The sequence below is a fragment of the Heloderma suspectum genome, chromosome 8 (assembly GCF_057233095.1).
Source record: "Heloderma suspectum isolate Gila_16-S chromosome 8, 16-S_ref, whole genome shotgun sequence".
Taxonomy (NCBI): Eukaryota; Metazoa; Chordata; class Lepidosauria; order Squamata; family Helodermatidae; genus Heloderma; species Heloderma suspectum.
This window is the reverse complement of record NC_139465.1, coordinates 41,075,275-41,095,894: the sequence shown is the minus strand read 5'-3', so window position 1 is coordinate 41,095,894 and position 20,620 is coordinate 41,075,275. Positions and strand designations below refer to the sequence as shown.

Sequence of the window (20,620 nt, the reverse complement as noted above, 5' to 3'; positions counted from 1 at the left end):
GTTGCTGGGGAGCATGAGTGTGCGTTTGAATATGTGGGTGCTGTTGCGCTCATGGCGAGGTTGTGGGCTTTCCATAGGCATCTGGTTGGCCACAGTGGGAACAGGATGCTTGAAGTAAAATCCTTATTTTACTTACCTGTATACTCTGGAAAGCAGATTATTAATGGGGATTTCTTGATCTTCTCCTCGAAGATGTCCTTCTTGTTGAGGAACAGGATAATGGATGTGTCCGTGAACCACTTGTTGTTACAGATACTATCAAAGAGCTTCAGGGATTCGTGCATGCGGTTCTGCAACACAAAGGAGATGGCGCGTGAGCAAGAGATGGCTACAGCACCATCTTCAACATGTAGGGGAGCATCTAAAATTAATAAAGAAAAAACACAAAAAGAAGCAGACAACAGTGGATATAATAAAATCAATGTAAACATACTGGAAAATGTGTACATACATAAAGAGATGCAGTCCCGATAGATTTGAAGTACAGTTAGTAGCACTGTAGCATTTTTTTTAACAAAATAAATCTTTACAGAGCTGTATATTTTGCATAGCAGTTTATTTTTTTTTTACAAGATTCCAGCTCAGATAAATCATCATGCATCATGCATGTCTGGGGAGGGGAGGGCGAAAATACTACTGCCCTTCAAGGTAAGGAATCTAAACCGAAGTGCAGGTCATGCAGATTTTCTAGAGCATTCTCGTTAAAAAAATGTCGGTCGTGTCATTGGTGCATGTGTGTGCGGGACACATATTTGGTTGGATACATTAACCAAGGACTGGTAAGATCCTTGAATTAATCGAGAGTTGAAAGCAGATCACGAGGCAACGTCTTCTGGGTGATGACCTTGCTGTGACCTTAGTAGTAGGTTATTTCGTTTAGTGCTGAGACCCTCCAGCTGACGTTTTTAGTGTGAGTCTTTTTTGGAAGATGGTTTGATCACTAGCATATCTCACAACAACAACAACAACAACAATAATAATAATAAGTAATGAAATAAAGAAAGAGGAAAAGAGAGGGAAGGAGGGAGGAAACCAGAACAGACAATACTTGAGATCAACTGAAGCACTTATCAGCAGATTACCTCGCTGATGTTAGGTCATGCCTCAAGGAAAAAGATTAGATTTGGTTTTGGGGTTTTCCCCCCACCCCCAACAATGCCACAAAATCAAATGTACAAATGAAGGGAAGGCAGCTTTTTAGTTGGAATTCATGCAATAAACAACAAAAAAGTAAAAATCAATCAATCAATCAATCAATCAATCAATCAATGCATTAGTTACGTAGCTGCAGCGTTTGGTGTATGGTGGTAGAAAGAGCTCACAGCAAAATCAGCCAGTTAGCGTCAGAATCCCCGGCTGCTTTCAACTCTTTTTTTTTTCCTCCGTTCAAGAGAAGCTTCATACCTGCCAAATTTGGAGGGTCTCTCAAAATCTCATTATTTTGGCCTTTGTTTGGCTAGATAGGTCAGACGGCCGAGGAATTGTGGTGGTGATGGTGAAGAGGCCTGTTGGAGTTTGGAGCGAGAGGCTGAAGCCGGAGCGCCCGTGCCGCCTCTCCCAGCCGGAAATGGAATAGCGGAGAGAAGCAGCCACAACGGAGGTCGAAGCAAACCCAAAGAGTCAAAGGGGGTTATCGAAAGGCAAAGCAGGTTATGGACCAGAGCGCGTTCCGGTTTGGCATCAGCAGCAGCACCTCGTCAAGTGCCACAGTTCCTGCCGCGCAAAACTAGCACACATTATAATCAACAAAAGAAAGAGGGTAGATATGAAAGTACTCTGGACATCTACTGGAAGCTTCTTCGGAAGAGCTGAAAGGCAACCAATCCACCCCTCCCCTCCACAAAGGGTGCCTGCAGCCTCCCAAACGCAGCCACGAAGGCATTGGTTTTTGAATGGTGTTCCAGGGAACTCGGGTTCCTTGGAAGCTTATTAGGGGTTCCTTGGAAGCTTACTTTGCCCACCACTACCCATCCCCTCCATGCAATGGGCAGCTGCATTTGGGAGCACTTCGTACATTTGAGGGCAACAGTGGGGCCGAGAAGGCTTGGCCAGTGCCCTGTGTGCTCCGGGTACAACATGCCCAGGAGTCTTCTGTGACATACAGGGATTCTCGATGCTTTGGTGTGGGGAGAGTCCTCTGAAGGTAGAACGTTAGCAACCCGCTGATCTAAGGCAGTCATTTGATACATCAGCTTTTATGAGATAAGGTTGTGCTGGAGCCAACTCTGTGTGGCCACCTAGTGTATTCCATGCCCATGCCTCCAGCCAGAAGTAAAGACCAGTTTGAGAGTCCCTGGACGACATGGTATACATGCACAAAGCATAATTCTGCAGTGCTTATTTGGAGACATACCTTCCTGCTGATGGGTCTTCCAGGGCTTGTCTAACTAACCATGTAACTGGGCCCATTGCTATCATTAAACATTGATGACCATCTCCCCCTACATTTGCTTTACCTTCTGCAAAGTATTTTCTTGGGACTAAAATGATTTCATGCTCTTGTTTGCTTATGGGATAGCGTAGGGGACAGCTTTCTCCAACCTAGTATCTTCTAGACGTATTGGATGACATCTCCCATAATCCACAGCCAGCATGCCGAGTGAGCAAGCTGGCTGGGCATGATGGGAGGTGTAGTCAAACACATCTGGAAGGCACCAGTTTCGGGAAGGCTGGTGTAATACATCATGAATCGTTCAAAATGTGTTGGGTTCCTTATTCTCATGTACAAGCAGGCATTAGAGAATGAGCATTAACACCTGTAACGTTTTCCATTGCTATCATGACCGTGGCTTCTAAGTATGTGGTTTTATGTCTATGTTTTCTTAAATTATATATTTGCATGGCATCTGTTTTTATGTATTGTTGTTTGCATTATGTATTTTTGTGGTTGCATAATAAAAAAGTATTTGAGCAGAAAGGCGGGATATACACTAAATAAATAAAGTCATCATTTTATGCTCGAAGAAACGTTTGAGATTCACATCGTTTTATGCTCGAAGAAATGTTTGAGCGTTTACCCCCCCCCCCCCGGTAATGGGTTCCATTGTCGTATCGCTCTAAGAGTCAGGAACTTTTTCCTGACGTTCAGCTGGAATCTGGCTTCATGTAACCTGAGCCCATTCTTCTGGGTCCTGCACTCTGGGATGATGGAGAAGAGATCCTGGCCTTCCTCCCTGTGACAACCTTTCAAGGACTTGAAGAGCGCCATCCTATCTCCCCTCAGTCTTCTCTTCCCAAGGCTAAACATGCCCAGTGCTTTCAGTCTCTCCTCACAGGGCTTTGTGATCTGTTCCTCCCTTGGCCGCCTGCTGGGTGGTGAGGAAGAGGGGGAGAGAGAAAGGGGTAGCAGCAAGGAAGAGAGGAAAGGGTTAGCCACACCCACTTTTGATTCCAGCCCCTTCATTGCTGGCTTCGGCCTTGATCAATGGTGGCGTGTAGCCCTTGACAGATCACCCTCAAGGGAATGTGGCCCTCAACAGAAAAAAAAAGGTTGTCCATGTCTACTTTATGAAGTTGAATCTCAGGTTATCCAGCAATGGTACAAAAGTAGCACTACTCAGGGTATCTCTTACCAGGACCCGATCAGTTGGTTTAGCGCATTAGTAGAATCATGGGGAAACAGCACCTTCTCAAGGGAAACGAAGATATGAGTAGATGTGGGATTTCTCACACCAGTGCTGGCTCTCCAGGTTTTTGAGGGCCCTTGGGTAAGACACCCTCAATGCCCCCCCTCCTCAGCAAGTCTACCTTCTCACCATTCGCGATTGCACCTCATCCTCTTTCTCATCATTGCTACCTCTTCCTTGCTTGAAGGGCAGAGAGCCTGTAAGCAAGTAGGACGCGGCATCTCCTGCTCCTCACCACCACTGTTGTCCGGGCCAGAGCAAGAGAGAGGGGCAAAGTAGGCTGAAACGGTGAAGAGGAGGAGTGAAAATAGGGGGCTCTTGTCACTGGGCTATGGGCCATTGGCAGGTGACCAGCCATGCCCACCCTTGACTCCAGCCCCGTGTCATACCACCACTGCATTTTCTCCTGTGTGGGCTGCAGCACCTATTCCATCCACACAGTTTCCTGCATCTACTCGGAGGACAGGTTTTTATTTCCTGCATCTACCCTGAGGAAAGCAGAGGTTTTCCAGGCACTTATGTGTCTAGTTGGTCTTTGGTGTGCTGAATACCCCCACGTTAGACACCCTGCACCTTCATGTGCAAACACACCAGGGGTGGCTTTGAACGATCACTTTTAGCAAAGCTAGTGTGCACTTGTATTCCTTGAGCCAAGTGGATGGAAACCAGATGGCTCAGATGGCTCCAATTTACAATGAACTCTGCTGCCACCATCGTTTCTGAAAGCCAAGCTTTTTTTTTTTTTTTTTTTAAGGTTTTGCCCAAAGTGTCATAGCCACCAAATCCATTGGGGTGTTGGACTGGTTCGCACAATGCTGCTGCACTGGCTTCCTTCCTATCCCTCAGTTATTAAAGAAGCAATTGGCAAAAAAATCTGGTTGCCTGAATACACCCTAAGCTAACTCTATCCCGCCGCCCTCCCCCTCTGGCACCTGCACGTGAATGGAGGAGCTTTGTAATTCTGTAAGACAGCCAGAATGTTCACGGCCCAATCCATGAAGGGCCTCACCTGCTAAGACCTAAAGCCACCATTTTGGTTCTCACTTTTAAATGGTAAAGCACCTAGAGAAATTTATTTTATGAGGCATTTAATAAGTAAATAAAAATAAAATAAAAATACTTTTGAGGCCCTCCAACTTGGCCAGGCTGTACACTGAGAATGTGCTTCAGAGTACCTGGTGAAACTGAAGATAATTTAGGGGCACACCCTTCCTTTGTATACCTCATTTCTCATCATTGTATATATTTCTCCTCATTTCTCTTCTTTGAGTATACCTCATTTCTCCTCATTCTCCTCATTGTTTATGTATACCTCATTTCTCTCTTCCCTTCTTTGTGAATACCTCATTTCTCACTGGCTGTGCTCCTGTCTCCTGTCAGGGACAGTTATCAGGCCCTGTTTCAGGATGGAAACTGAGCCCATAGAGCCCCAGAGCAGTTCTGATTCTGAGGAGGAACAGCAATCCGTGGGAGAGGAGCTTGCTCATCTCTCACAGGCACAGCAGCTGGCAGAGATTCCTCCTGCCAGCATTCCTGGGATAGATAGTGACCCTGGCAGTGAGAGAGCGCTGGAGGGGGGCTTGCTGGATGCTTGGTGCAGACACAGGGAGCGGTGAGAGATGAAGGGTGCCGAAAGGAGGCGCTCCACTTGTTTGGCACTCAAACAACGGTCGTGTCCTGAGGACCCAAGGGAAAGAGGGAGGATCTCTCCATAGTCCATAAGTTCAGAGTCTTCCCATGGTTCCCCTTCAAATGGGGACCAACTGCCTTACCTGGAGCTTAGGCTACTCTGCTATCTTTCCTTGCTTAGTCGCTAGTGATTAGTATCTGAAAGAGTCATAAAGTAATAAAGGAATAAAGCCTCGGAAAGAATCCTTGTTGTCTGTGTCCTGAGTTTGCTATTGGAGGGGACTGCAAGAGGCAGTTAGGGTGCTCCTGACACCGTGGTGCCAAGAGCTGGCATTCTAGGGCAGCTCCCGGGGTCCAGCGGCACTGACACTTGCCCTGGGCCTTCTATATTGGGCAGCTGGGTTTACAAGCCTCCTTATTGATTAATTTATTAATTTATGTGAGCCTCCGTTTTAATTTGCTCAATGCCTCAGACCATCGCTACTACAGTTGCTCTGGGGAATTGTGGGAAATTAAAATGGACGCTCCCCACTGCCCTTGGAGGGCTGCTGCCACTGCTAGGTACATAAGAGAGGAGGCCCACAAGCAAGGCCTGCCCTACCATTAGGCAGGGTGAGGTAGCTGCCAAAGGCAGCTGATTAGAGTGTTGTGAAAGGGCAGAAAATGGTTAGTTGTTGTTTTTGTAGTTTTATTGCCCATGTGGGGGAAGAAATGCTTGTGGGATTTCTGCTTTGGGTGCCAAAGTAACTGGTCTGGCGTTGGGTACTATGCACTGTGTGTGAGTGGAGTGGGGGAGTGATTTGCTGTTCTGCCACATGAAGCAAAATGTCTTGGGCTGGCTCTGTCCATAAAAGGGCACTTTGCCCAGCCCCCCACCCCCTGGGCTGGAGTTGGGGGGCCTTCCTAGACCAAGTTGTCTGTGGGATCCCAAAAAACTGCAGCCAGCCCTAAAGGCATCCCTGAATACATACTAGGAACCATACTTTTTTTTAGCTCTGTAAGTAATCAAAAGATGTCATGTCTGTAAGGCACAGCAGAAAATCCACTGTTTTCTTAACTGGATGAATCCCATGTTTATTGGCTTTCCTGTAAACCTTACCAGTTGCAGAACTCATAACATGAGAAAGATATGAAATCTCAGCACACTGTACCAAAGTTGTTGAGTCTATTTGTCAGGTTTCGAAAGAGTGAAAAAAGCCCTAAAATGGTTATTTCAGCTGATCCCTTGAAATGGAGGAGTCGAGGATGAGAAAGCACAAGATATTTATAAATGTTTGGAATCGCCATCCTTAGAGGAAAAAATATCTGTGATGAGTTTATGATATTTATTGTGGACCAAATGCATGATTCTTTAAGGCTGAGTGGACCACCATGAATTCATAAGAAGTTACTTGGGTCCTTTCCCTTTCCCTTCCCCGCCCCCTCTCTTTTTTTGCCAATGCTGGATAAAAGGAAAGAAGACAGTTTCCCAAAGACTCTGGATCCAGGTTCCACGCACCTCATTTTCCTTCACTCCCACCATTTAGCAAAGCCATAAATGCCAAATCTCTCATTACCCTAAAACACCCCCACCCATATTTGTTTCTGTTGCAATCAGAAACTATAAACTCCTGTAACAATAACAATACTTACTCTTTTCTTTAGTTTCTTGTCTCCTAACCATATTAGAATAATTGAAAAATAATCAGAACAGGTTAAAACAGAGGTGTGAGTACAGTTGATTGAATACGGTTAATTGTACTGCAAAGCATACAAAGCAGCCTTCCAAAACTTGGTGCATGCCAGATCCGTTGGACTACAGCTCCCATCATGAACAGCCAGTATTTGCTCTGCTGGCTGGGGATGGTGGAAACTGTAGTCCAACACATCTGGAGGGCACCAGTTTGGGGGAGGCTGACATAGGGTAACATATGATGATTAGAGTCTAAGAATTCCTCTCCCCGTCCTTCAAACCTGCCACCCAGCTGAATTAATTATGACACATATGGTCCACTGCTTCCCGTTCCCTATTTTGAGAGCGTATGAGATGCCCCCCATTCTTCTAACAAGAACGTTCCTTGTAGCTGAGTTAAGTAAAGCCACCAAGACGCCTGCAGACAGTTCAAGATATAACCACATAATGCACTTCAACATTAATGCACCGGTGAACGCAAATGCATGCTGGATGAAGCCACAGTATTTAACAACGGCAGAAACAAAATGATTCTCTGCCCCACATGCTGTAAATTATACTGCTGGCATTGTTATGTTACAACTATAGAAGCTAAAGTAACCTTTTAGCAATATTGGTTGTGGTCAACTTGTGCCAAAACTGGTCCATGTTTATTAGCAGTGGTGCAGATAGTGTTGGACCTTGGAGGCAAAATTCAAGGCCCTGCCCCCGAGTAGGCCCCCAGCTCACCACCCAGAGAGTGGCAGGTGATGAGGGCATCAGGTCATCAGATGCAAACTCCATTTGATTCCTGTAGTCCAGATGGTGCTATGATTTAACTGAGCTTACAATGCACAACTGCACATGATCAGAGGGTTGACAAACATTCTAACATGTCAGGAATGTAGAAGCAGTTGTGAAGCATGGGATAGTGGTTGGCTGGTTGGGGCAGAGAAATGTTAGTTCTGTGTTTTACAAGGCCATCTAAAGGGGGCCCTCATAAGACAATTAAGGCTGCAATCTTATGCATGTTTACACAGAAAAAAGTCCTAAACCCCCCAGCATTCCCCAGCCAGCCATGGCTGGGACTTGGTAAGTAGGTATATTTATTCCAGGGTCTAAATATACCTACCTGTACCACTCTTTATTAGATCAAAGGCTGATGTAAAATCAATAAAGACGATAAGCAGATGTCTGTTTGGGCTCGTGACGTTATTAGGTAACGAGCGTTACATTACTTCTAAGGTGGTGTTATTTGCCACAGCAGCAAGGAAATTACATGCAACACTTTTAAATGAATTTTTAAAATTTAGTTAAGATTTATGTGCAGTAAAATGGGTGGAGATGGGTATGTACTGCTGAAATGAAGTAGATTTTTGGGTGTGGAAGGACTGTGAGCGCCGTTGAGTTCTGGTACTCAAAACAAACTCCTCCGCTTAGAATTCTTTAATTCTAACTGTATGACTTTTGCACCAGGCTCTAGTTCAGGGGTGTTGAACCTCTTTCGGTCCAGGGGCCAAATTCAGTTTTGGAGAAGCTCTCGGGAGAGGGGTCGCATTCCAGTGATGGGTGGGACAAAAGGCAGAAGGGGTGAGGCCAAAAATGCCAGCATATTGTAGCTTAATGCTCTTACTGCCAAAGGTGGAAAAAGCCAGGAAACCACCACACGACTGGTGGTCAGGGGAAAGGGTGTGACCATCTGGGGCTCCCTGGAGGGCCACATTGGGCAGGCAGGCCAGATTTGGCCCACAGCCTTAAAGTTCTGCACCCCTGCTCTAGTTGGTGGATTTCATGGTACTAGCAAAAACTAGGTAGATCCTGCATGCCCGAAGTCTGCTAGTGCTGTTCTAGAATGTTTATGAAAGTAGTTGCTACAATAAAGTAGTCAGGAGGGGGAATGGCATATTCACAGAATTCTTTGTCAGCTGAGCACAGGATGAACTATTCTTTGCTGCAAGCATCTGTATGCAATTCATCCCACAAACTCATCTTGGTCTGATCCATTCCATTCTCATGACCTCACACCATACATAAGCCAGCCTATTACATGACAGAACAATACCTGTGCACTCTCTGCTACATCTTCCATGGATTCTAAAGAAGCAACCGGGCTTGGGACCCACTTCAGTTAGAAGCAAAGTCGACTGCTGACGTTGGAGCCAGCTTGCATCCAAGAACAGCATTGATAGCTTGCTAAATAAATACTTGTTGTTTCTAAAGCATCCACAACGAATGTACATTCAGGGTCAAGACCACAAAGTTGCAATCACAATACAGGTATTTCTGAACTGAAGACATGCCGATGGTTCATCAGGATCTTTTAAGGACAGCTAAGCTTCAGGTAGAGCTGTCCCTTTACTGGTTTTCTCCTGCTTTCAAGTTTCAGTCTGGTTTTCATCTTTTAAAGATTCTGAAACTTTGTTATGAAATTCTTATGAGTGTTAGGGTACTTCCAGATGGAGGGCTCCTAGCGCTAACAATCAAAAGGCACTGTGTAGCTATTCCATCTTTTCTTTCTTTGTGGTTTTTCTCCCCTGGTAAAAGGTGGAAGAAGCAATGGGAAAACAATGGAGGACTACAAGCGGAAGATGATGTCATCTGGACTCCCTGTAAAATTCAGTGAATGAGGCAGTGTGATTGCACAATAAAGACCTTGCATGGAAGAACCCTAAAACAATATAACACAGCTTTTACTGCTTCCAAGGTACCTGCCTCTCTGCCTTTTCCTTCCCAAGGAAGGAAATGACTCAAGAAGCATCTCTTGTGCACACCGAAGAATTCCACACAATTGCTATCCGAGATAAGAACCCAACAGACTAGCCAATGTGCAGTTTCCTTGTAGAGGGCAATATAAACATGACAGTGTTTTGCCAACCAAGAGCGAGTCCATTTGGTGACTCTCCTTAGGAGAAAGTCTACATCTAGGAGGAGCACAGATGTAGAAAATAACGGCTGGGTACACTTTTTGAGAACTGAGATTCAGAGGGAAAGGAGAGCAGATTCACAAGAGCCCAGAAAATGAGGAACAGGGAGCCTTCATATTACTCCATCCTCAAAAAAAGAAAATTAAACAAGATTAGTAGGACTAGAATTTCATCAAATCAGGATTTTTTTTACAAGTCTCTGAATGCTGTGGGCACCAAAGAATGTTAATCCATAGTAGGGACACAATTCCCAAAGTTCCCCTGTTCAGGTCAGAATATCATTATCATTATTATTATTTTAAAATCATTGTTCCTGTGGCTCTCCCCAACTTTGACCAGCCGTTCCTCATCATTTGGAAATAAACAACTTACAACAAAGAGAACACAAATCCCCACTGCTACCTTCTCCAAAGGAAACTCCCCCAAGGGGCTCCCCAAAACGTACTTTTATTTGGGAAAGAGGGAGCTTGAACCAGTGTTATTTTGGTGAACAGGTGTTAATAGCAGTCTTCGATAAAATGCAGAAGCAAGTGAGCTTTGGTTACAGTATGTGTTCAATACATTTTCAACCTCCTCATACACACACACACACACACGGTATGTGTGTACGTGTGTAGGTAACACTTTCTTGCTCCCCAGAACCTAGAGTTTAGAATAGGGGTGCAGAAACTTGGGGGCCAAGTCTGGCCCTCTGTGGTTCCTGAGAAGTCCATACTCCTTCCCCTGCCCCTGCCCTTCCCCCCCAACCACTGATTGTTTGGTTGTTTCCCAGCTTTTGTGTAGTTTTCCCCTCCTTCTAAAAGATTGAAATGCCTCTCCGAAGGCTGAGTTACTGGCTGTACGCTAAAACATGCAGGTATTTTTGGCTCCCGCACTTTGGTTTTGAACCCACCCACCACTGGAATGCGGCCCTTGAAAGTTTTTCCAAAATGGAGTCAGCCTTTGGGATGAAATAGGTCCTGCACCCCTGAATCAGTCCCTGTCTTTCCATCTGTGGAATACATGATTGCATAAATCCACCCAAGACCCAAAGAACAGGAAGCACAACTCTTGAGTGAAATTTCACTTGCTCACATTCAGCTCTTCTTACCCAGGACTTTTCTTTCTCACCTCCCTCATTGTTTGTTTTGCCCACTGCAAGCACCCTGGGGCAGGTACCCATTTTCACCCCTCCCTTGTGTTTCTACATGAGCAATATAGTAATCCAGAATAGCAACTCTTCAGGGTGCCTTATTATTTTAGAAAAGATGTTGCTCAAAGGTAGCCCCTCCTGCACCAGGGGTACCTGGCTTGGGATAACCAGAGAGAAAGGGGAACAGAGTAATGGCCAAATTCTTGACCAATGTAAAGAATGCAAGGAGCTTGTGTTACCTAATGCCATCCTGGTGAATGGAAGACTTAAATCCAATTGTTGGCAGAAGAATGGGAATCTCCATAGCATTTAAGAGTCAAAGGAAGACACGTGAGTAACAAAGTATATCTGTTAGATCCTTTTGGTCTAAGAACAGATGACAGATTGCGAGGTGACCTCGGACCAAACGCAGTAAGTAGGAAAGCCACAACATCTCAGGGGCTCTTTGGCCCAGAGAATACTCACCGTGGTTTCGTCTTCATGGAGCACCTGGTCATACCCACTCAGCGCAACACAGAAAATGATTGCTGTGACATCCTCAAAACAGTGGATCCATTTCTTACGTTCTGACCTCTGACCTCCAACATCAAACAGCCTAAGGAAGAAACAGGGAGGACTCTTCATTATGGCGTGGATCCAAAGAACCTGTGGCTAGTTCCACACATTCACAAGAGCCTTGGACTTGTGTCTCTCAAAGAACGGCTCACATGTGCCACTTGGGAAACAGCTTTTGAATTAGAGGAGGAGTTTCAAAGCCATTTGCAATATGGAATTGTCAGGACAGAGCTGCTATCCAAAGCAAAAAACAAACTGAAGAGTGCCATTGGCTGTGCCTAAAGTAGCACTTTGGATCCTGGCCTTACTCTTTTGTCTATAATAATAAAAGTGTGTGTGTGTGTGTGTGTGCGTGTGTGTCTGTCAATGCCATAGTGCCAGACCATGAAACCTAGGCACCTGAAACATGTCATGCATACTGAAGGGATCCTAGAGGTATTACCTCATGGGTTATTTTGTTTTTAAAATGCATCAATTAATTTAAATGTGGCTGTATGGTTGAAGCCTGGAGTCTTTAGTCATTTAAGAATGTAAGAATGCAAGAAGAGCCCTGCTGGATCAGACCAAGGGTCCATCTAGTCCAGCATTCTGGTCACACAGTGGCCAACCAGCTGTTGACCATGGACCCACAAGCAGGGCATGAGCGCAACAGCACCCTCCCACCCATGTTCCCCAGCAACTGGTGTACACAGGCAGACCGCCACTGGCACTGGAGGTTGCTTATAGCCATCAAGCCTAGCAGCCTTCTCCTCCATGAATGGTCTAATCCCCTTTTGAAGCCATCCAAGTTGGTGGCCGTCACTACATCCTGTGGTAGTGAATTCCACAGCTTAGCTATGCGCTGTGTGAAGAAGTCTGTCCTTTTATCTGTCCTGAATCTCCCACCAATAATTCACGGGATGACCCTGGGTTCTAGTATTTTGAGAGGCTGCTCCTAGGGGTGCCGGTGGGCATGGCTTCACTCAGACAGGGTGGGCACAATGTGTCTGAGTCTGACAGTTGCGTGAGTTTCCTTGAAGCCTTCACTATATCAAATGAAGGGTCATTCCAAGCTGTGCAAAGCTGGTTCCGTTTTCTAGAAATGAATAGAGAGAGAATAACCCTGAGGTACAAGAAGCAGGGTGCTGTGGGGTGAAACTCCAGTAATGTGCATTCTTGTCAAATTAAATCCTGGGAATTGGAAAGCATTCATGCAGAAAAGCACCGATGCAGAAAAGTATTATAGTCAAGCTTCACACAAAACTTAATTTGGAGCAAGGGATATTAACCCCCCCCCCACCTCAGAACAAGAGTGCATGGGGAGGTGGGAACAGAATTCGCTACCACAGGGTGTAGTGATGGCCACCAGTTTGGATGGCTTTAAAAGGGGGTTGGACACATTCATGGAGGGAAAGGCTATCAATGGCTACTAGTCTTGATGGCTATGTGCTACCTCCAGTACCAGAGGCTGTACCAGTGAGCCTATGTACACCAGCTGCTGGGGAACATGGATGGGAGGGTGTTGTTGTGTTCACGCCCTGCTTGTACACTCCTGCTAGTGGTTTCCTGGTCGACAGCTGGTTGGCCACTCTGTGAACAGAATGCTGGACTAGGTGGACCCTTGGTCTGATCCAACAGGGCTCTTCTTATGTTCTCAGATGCACGAACAGAATCCTAAGAATCTTAAGCAATCTTAGGAATGTCCTTTTGGATATTTTATGGCATCACTGTCCTTATCACATGGATAACTTCACATGAGTTGTCCTAGAATGATTTCCTTCATCTTGGAAACATTAGTGAACACTCTATAGAGCAGGGATGGGCAACTTTGGGGGGTCCCCCAGGACACCCCCCTGTGACTTTCACTCAGCAGGGTGCTGCACACTCTGTGGGTGATGCTGGGGAAAAATCGGCAGTTTGCTGCCGAAATTCAGTGGCAAACAGCAAAAGTGCACTAAAAGGGTAGTATTTAGCTTTTTCTCAAGCTAAATGTGACTTTTTTTAGTACTCCATAGCGGTAAACCTAGCAATTTCCCCCTGCCACTGCATTTGGTGGGATGGGAGGGCCACAGCTGGCCCGTGGGTTGCATGCTGCCCACCCCTGCTGTAGAGTGTAGCACTGGAGTCTGTGGGGAGCATCTTTGGCAGGGAGAAACGGGCCACTGCAAGGAAAGGAGGGTGAGCTGGTGTTTGGGCTTCCTTCCTTTGCTATCTTCTGAAAGAAGCCACGGTGATAGCAAAGGTACTCCTCCTAGCCAAAGGCCCTGCTCTTTAACGCCAGGTCAGCTGTTGGTAAGCATAACTCATCCAGGATTTCATTCTGGAGGAAGATGCTGACCTGGCATGTATCGTGGAGACCTGGCTGAAGGAAGAGAGGGGAGTGTATCTGTATTGGCCCCTGGCCTGTAACCAAGTCACCTGTAGTTTTAAAGGGGCCTAGAGATCCATAATGCTTGGCTTAGGTTCATTATTGGTGCAATTTCCTTGCTAGTGGGCCTCTGAGCATGTGAGATGAGTCAAAGGTCGATAGCGTGGCCTCAGCACATTCCATGCTAACAAAGCCTAGTATCTTATCAAGGCCTAGGATGTGCCTGAGAAGTGAGGCTATGTTTATGCTGAGTTACAGGTGGCTGTGCTGGGAAAGTTCTGATTGTTTTCCCTCTGAACAAGCACTGTTAGTCTATGCTGGGAAAGTTGCAGATGAACGCTAATTAACGCTTGATGCTGTCATGCTGCCTCACTGCTAACATGTATGGTATAAAACCCATTGAACCCCTTGGTTCTGGGTTCAGAGAAGCTGTCTGATCCAACCATTGGGTACACCTGTGTGCTGTAAGTACTCCATAAAGGCTCCTTGTAAGCAAACCTGGGTCTGGCTTATCATTATCTCGGCACCTCCAAATCTTAGCAGCCCACGGCCAGGGCATACAGTACCTCACCCAGCTCTGCCCACCAGGTTATTCTGTGGTATAGCACGGTAGGACTGGGGAGTGGGTAGATGGAGTAACAGCAGTCTATAGGAATTCTGTCTTGCTGAAAAGATGCTCCATCTAACCATATCTGCACATCTGCTGCTATGGTTGGGTGGCCAGTATAGAGATTCTGTTGGCATACTGTCTACTGTGCAGCTCAACAGCCTCCCTTCCTTAGTTAGCCAGGCAATCTCGGGGCTGGTGCTGGATCAACTCAGGCTTACTGTCCTGGGGGATTTCAATGTTCATGATGAGATGGCTCAGTCTGGAGTGGCTCAGGATTTCATGTCTGCCATGCCCACCATGGACCTGTGCCAACTAGCATCTGGCCCTATGCATGCAGCAGGGCACAGACATGCTCTGGTATTCTGCTCTGGTGGAGTTGGTGCTCTGAGAGTGGATGAGTTTTATGTGCTTCCATTGTCATGGACAGATCACTATCTGGTCAGTTTTGGACGGTCTGCCGGTACAGACCTCTACAGGGTTGGAGGACTGGTTAGAGTGGTCAACCCCAGGTGCCCAATGGATCTGAATGCCTTCCTGAACGCGCTTGGGGTTTTTCCCGCCTAGTGTGTCAGTGGTACCGCTGAAGCCCTGGCTGATCTGTGGAATACGGAAATGGCCGGGTCTGTTGACACTGTCTCTCTTAAGCTCCCTGCCTCTCCTGAGCTGGAGCAGCTCCCTGGTTTAACAGGGAGTTGAGGGCAATGAAAAAGGAGAGATGTCAGCTAGAGTGCTGTTGGAGAAGAACTCAGGATCAATCTGACCAAACACGGGCAAATGGCCGTTTAAAGACCTGCACCATGGCAGTGAGAGCAACAAGGGAAGCTCACATTTCTGCCACCGCGGCGCCCTTGCGGAACAGACGAACGATGCTTTTCCGTGCTGTGAGAGGTCTCCTTTGCCAGGATGCTGGACAGGGGGAGCTGGAGCACTTGGTGACTCGCTGTGAACCATTTGCTTTGTTCTTTGCCAGTGAAGTTGCTCGGATTCGCCTTGACTTGGACCTGAATGTTGAGGCAGGTCAGAGTGATGGAACCTCAGCAACTGCTTGTCTAGTTGTTTTGGTTTTTTTTCAGAGTCAAACAAAACTGGAGAACATCCAAATGCCCCATGGAATAAAGAACCCAAGTCTCAGGATGTTGAAAACACATGTAGTTTTATTCCAAGGAGTAGCCCCACGCATTTCGTCCCTGAATAATATATACAGGCCTTCTTCACAGGTCAGTATTTATAAAACTACTTGCAGAGATCTTTGAAAAAGATAGTCCCAGAGGATTCATCTTAGCCCATATATATTATATATTATTATTCGGGGCCGAAACGCATAGGGGTACTCCTTGGAATAAAACTACAAATGTTTCCAACATCCTGAGACTTCGTCTCTTCATTCTGTGGGATGTTTTTCAGCCTGTGGATCTCAAGGATTTGGACAGGGTGTATGGAGCGGTGAGGGCCACCACCTGTGTACTTGACCCTTGTTCTTCTTGGTTGATTAAATCAGCCAAAGTGGGACTGATGCATGGTTAAGGCAAGCGATTAATGCCTCTTTGTGGGAGGGGGTTGTTTCATCTTGCTTAAAAGAGGCAGTAATAAAACCTTTATTAAAGAAATCTTCCCTTAACCCAGGAGATCTGTCTAACTATAGGCCCGTCTCAAATGTATCATTCTTGGCTAAGGTGATCGAGGAGGCAGTGGTGTTGCAATTCCAGATGCATCTGGATGAAACTGATTATCTGGACCCATTTCAACTGGGCTTTCATCTGGGATATGGGACTCAGGCTGCTTTGGTCGCCTTGGTGGATGACCTACATCGGGAGCCGGATGGAGGGGCCATGACCCTGTTAGTTCTCTAGGACCTCTCAGCATGGTATCCTTCTGGATCATCTCGTAGGGCTGGGCCTTGGGATGCTGTTTTGCAGTGGTTCCGGTCCTTTATTTTAGGCCATGTCCAGAAGGTGGTGCTGAGGGATAAATGTTCGATTCCATGCCATTGGATTATGGTGTCCAACAGGGTTCTATCTTGTCCACCATATTGTTTAATATTTACATGAAACCGCTGGGACCTGTTATTCAGAGCAATGGAGAAAGGTGCCACCAATATGCTGATGACATCCAGCTCTATTGCTTTTTGTCACCTAACACCAAGGAAGTAGTTGAAGCCCTTGAATGTTGCTTGGGTTCAGTAATGGGCTGGATGAGGCTCAACAAGCTGAAGTTAAAGCCAGACAAGATGAGGTGTTGTTGGTCACTAGAAAGCCTGTCTCGAGAACTGAAATTCAGCCTGTCCTGGAAGGAGTTGTGTTCCCCCTAAAGGATCAAGTCCATAGCTTGGGAGATCTTCAGGTGATGGTGGCAGTGAGGGGTGCATTTGTACAACTACACTTGCTGCATCAGCTGTGGCCTTTCCCAAATTGGTCTGACTTGGCAACAGTTATCCACGCCTTGGTTACATCACATTTAGACCATGGTAATGCACTCTACACGGGGCCGTCCCTAAAGAGTGTCTGGAAGCTTCATTGGTGCAAAATGCAGCAGTAGGCTGCTAACTGGGACACAGTATCAGGATCATATTACACCTGTCCTGAAAGTCCTGCACTGGTTGCCAATTGTTTTCTGGGCTCAATTTAAGGTGTTGGTCTTAACCTTTACAGCTCTGAATGGCTTAGGATCTGGCTATCTAAGGGACTACCTGCCTTGCTATGAACCTACCCGAGTATTAAGATCTGCAGGAGAGACCCTTTGGAGGGAACCACTAACCGCTGAAGCCTGTTTGATGGGCATGTGTGAAAAGAACTCATCCTGTGTTGCCCCCAAACTAGTTTGGGGGCAACACAGTTTGGAAGGCACTGTCTGTCCCCCACACCGCCAATAGGTAGGATTGTTCTGTAAATTTTGTGACACTTCAAAAAAAGTAACAATAAAACACAGTTTTGCAATCTTCCACATTTATGGCACAAGCATAAATGTGCTAATGCAGAATGGAATTTTGTTTTGTAAATCTGTTTCTTGCATCTATGTTGCATGATTGTGAAATCTGAGGGCCACCGTCTGGCTGAGTTGGAGAATTGCAGTCACAAAAGGCTGATATTTGCAGAATCAGTAGCACCTGTAATTTTGCACTACACTCACCTGAAGTGGAGGTTTTTGAACGTGAAATGGGTTTCTACAATGCCGGTGGTTTTGACCCTGGTTCGAAGGATATCTTGCTCTGTTGGCTGGTAGTCAGCAGCTCCAATTCGATCTAAGCTGTCTAGGTAGCTGTAAAATGGAAATATTAAGAAAAGAAATCAGGATAAAATATACTTTAACATTTTCCCATGGTTATTGATGCTTAAGAAAGGAACAAAACCGTCTTGGGGAGAAAACAATGACACTTTTAAACACCAGTGGTAAAAACAGAACCATAATGTATAAAATACATTATACATTATTATACTGCTGTCAAAAAGGTGCCCTTGCCTCAGCCTGTAGACATGGTTCAATGCCTGTCGAAAAGCAACATTCAAAGGCCAGGAAAGTCACATTCTGGTAGTAGTTCATGAGCAAAATAAATTCTGGAACCCAAATGGTGCAGACATTATTTAAACAAATGCATCTATGATCTCTCCGGTATATTTCATTTGTTACACTATGGATAATGCGCAGAATCCAATACTGCTGCTGCGCTCCTGCTCCTTCTGTTGCGTGAGCGAGACCCACCGTTTGCGCAACAGAAAGCTGGGGGTTCAAAAAGCAACCGCGGAAATGCTTGTTTCCAATGGAGGCTGGTGGCTCCGATGTCTGAACTCTAAAGGAGCTATCCAAGGCACTTAACGCCTTTAGAGTTCCGTCTGGTTCTGCCTGGAACCCGGAGCGGATTCGCCACCCCAGTGACATCGGAGCCGCCAGCCACCACTGCTTGTTTCTGGATCAGGGCACGTCAGCGCAGCATCCTTCTGCAAGCTTCACTGACCTGAACAAGCATTTCTGCCTGTTTCTAGCTGCTCTTGCATCCTCCAGTTTCCTGTTGTGCTGGTGGTGTGTCCTGCTGGCATGAGGGAAGGATTGGATAATGCCCACGATTTTCAATTAGTATCAAGAAAAAAAGTACTAAAACAACACTGCCACCTCCAAGAATCCTGTGGCACCTGAAAAACTAGCACATTTATTGTGGCTTTCGTGGACTAGAGACCACTCTGTCCACTGTACCAGCCATATCAGGTAAGATCATCCACTTGCCAAATGGTACAACACAAGGGGTGGTATCCAGACGTAGTTATACTTAGAGTAGACCCATGACTAACGTAAGTCCCATTGATTTCAATGGGTCTGCTCTAAATATCGACTAAGGCTGGATTCAATCCTAGATGCTGATGGGTGGTAAAGGGTTAGAGCAGGGATGGAGAATGTTTTCTCCCACCCGCTACTCTTATCAGCCCTCGCCAGTGACTATGTTGGCTAGTGCTGATGGGAATTAGGGATGTTGTGGGCAGCAGACTGGGTCCAGAAGTCCATTGGACTCCCCCCCTTGCCCCCCGAATCTGGATCGAAGAGCTGGCTGCTGCCCCCGCCGGCTGAGCCACGCAAGTGGCCGGGATGTACCGGACCCGTCTGCCTGCACCTGGCAGCTGCCCGTCCTCCATGCAAGCCACCCTTTTTATGGAAGATGGGGGCTGCCACTGGCCTCTAGCATCTGTCACCTACAACGATAGCCTCATTCTGCCCCATGGTAGGGCCAGCCCTTCATAAGAGCAGATTCATTTGCTATTTGATCCGTTGTATTTTGCCTCTACTGCAAATGCACACTAGTCAGGGTTGGCTTCAGGTTGGAGGGGTCCTTGGCCAGGTGCCCTCTGGTGGACACGGTCCTACATCAGCGGGCCCGCTGCTTGAACTGGTGCTGATCTGAAGACCAGGCGGCTGGTTCTGAGGGGGCCACCATCTACATTTCCCACCATGCCGGAGTGAAGCTGTGTCAGGACGCCAACGGCTGCCCAAGGATGTCGTGTGTTGACACCAGACCTGACTCACATGGACACAGTGTAAGCTAGTAAGGGCATTCTCAACTGCTGATAACTTACCACAGTAAAAAAAAAAAAAAGGTCCAAAATAGGGCAGCAAGATTGTTAACAGGGACTGGCCAGCGAGCTCATATTACACCAGTGCTTTTCCAGCTGCACTAGCTGCCAGTTCATTTCCGGGCCCAATTCAAAGTGCTGGCATTAACATTCAAAGCCCTTAATGGCTTGAGGCCAGGTTATCTGAAGGATCGCATCCTCCCATACGTGCCTGCCTGGACCTTAAGATCATCCTTAGTGACCCTTCTCCATGAGCCCCTGCCAAAGGAAGAGAGGCAGGTGGCTACTAGGAGGAGGGCCTTTTCTGCTGTGGCACCCCGGCTGTGGAATGAGCTCCCTAGTGAGGTTCGCCTGGCGCCTACATTGTATTCTTTCTGGTGCCAGGTGAAGACCTTCTTATTTTCCCAGGCATTTTAGCATTTTAGCTTTCTAGACTTTAAGCTTTGCTGTTTTAAATCTGTATTTTAAATTACTGCACTGCTGCTAGGTTTTATTCTGGTTGTATTGTTATACTGTGGTTTTAATGTTTTATATATTTTATATTGTTTTATTGTGTGCTCCTTGGTTTTAATGTTTGTGAACTGCCCAGAGAGCTTCGGCTATTGAGTGGTATAGAAATAAATAAATAAAGAAAGAAAGAAATACAACCAAAAGAACTCACAACCCCTTTGCTTTTAAATCAGCGCAGGTGAGGCTGCTGCAGAGCAAACAAATACATTATATAGAGAGAAGATTTCAGCACAGTGTAGCATTATCTACCTGCAGGGTAGAGCTGGTTCTATATCGGGGGTAAGTGGAGCAGTGAGCCTCCACCTCTCCCCCACCCACTTGGGCAGAGAGATCCTCCCCCAACCAGGTACACTTGCAGCTGCCAAGCTGGGTTGACATTCCCCTTTCAGTTTCCCCGAAATATTCTTACCCCAGCCTCAAAATGGCTTCAGCACCGTGGAGAGCTCCCATACAGTTCTGACTGAAACTCAGAGGATTTACCACCCCACTGAAATATGAGCCACCAGCCCTTCTGAAAATGTTGGGAGAAATTTCTTCCCCCCTCCTGGCCCTGAAATGTCAGGTTTTTGTTTCGCCCCTACC

At 46.4% G+C, this 20,620-nt stretch overlaps 1 protein-coding gene across 1 annotated transcript in view; it reads right to left on the bottom strand.

Moving 5' to 3' along the window:
• The window catches only part of GNAO1 (G protein subunit alpha o1), a 249,033-nt gene that overhangs the window by 7,102 nt on the left and 221,311 nt on the right, over nucleotides 1-20,620 (bottom strand). Inside the window, exons 5-7 of the mRNA XM_084812085.1 lie at nucleotides 17,601-17,729; nucleotides 11,428-11,557; nucleotides 137-290 (exon numbers count right to left, since the gene is read on the bottom strand). Coding sequence (XP_084668211.1) covers nucleotides 137-290; nucleotides 11,428-11,557; nucleotides 17,601-17,729 — 413 coding nt within the window. The remainder of the gene's footprint in view (nucleotides 1-136; nucleotides 291-11,427; nucleotides 11,558-17,600; nucleotides 17,730-20,620) is intronic.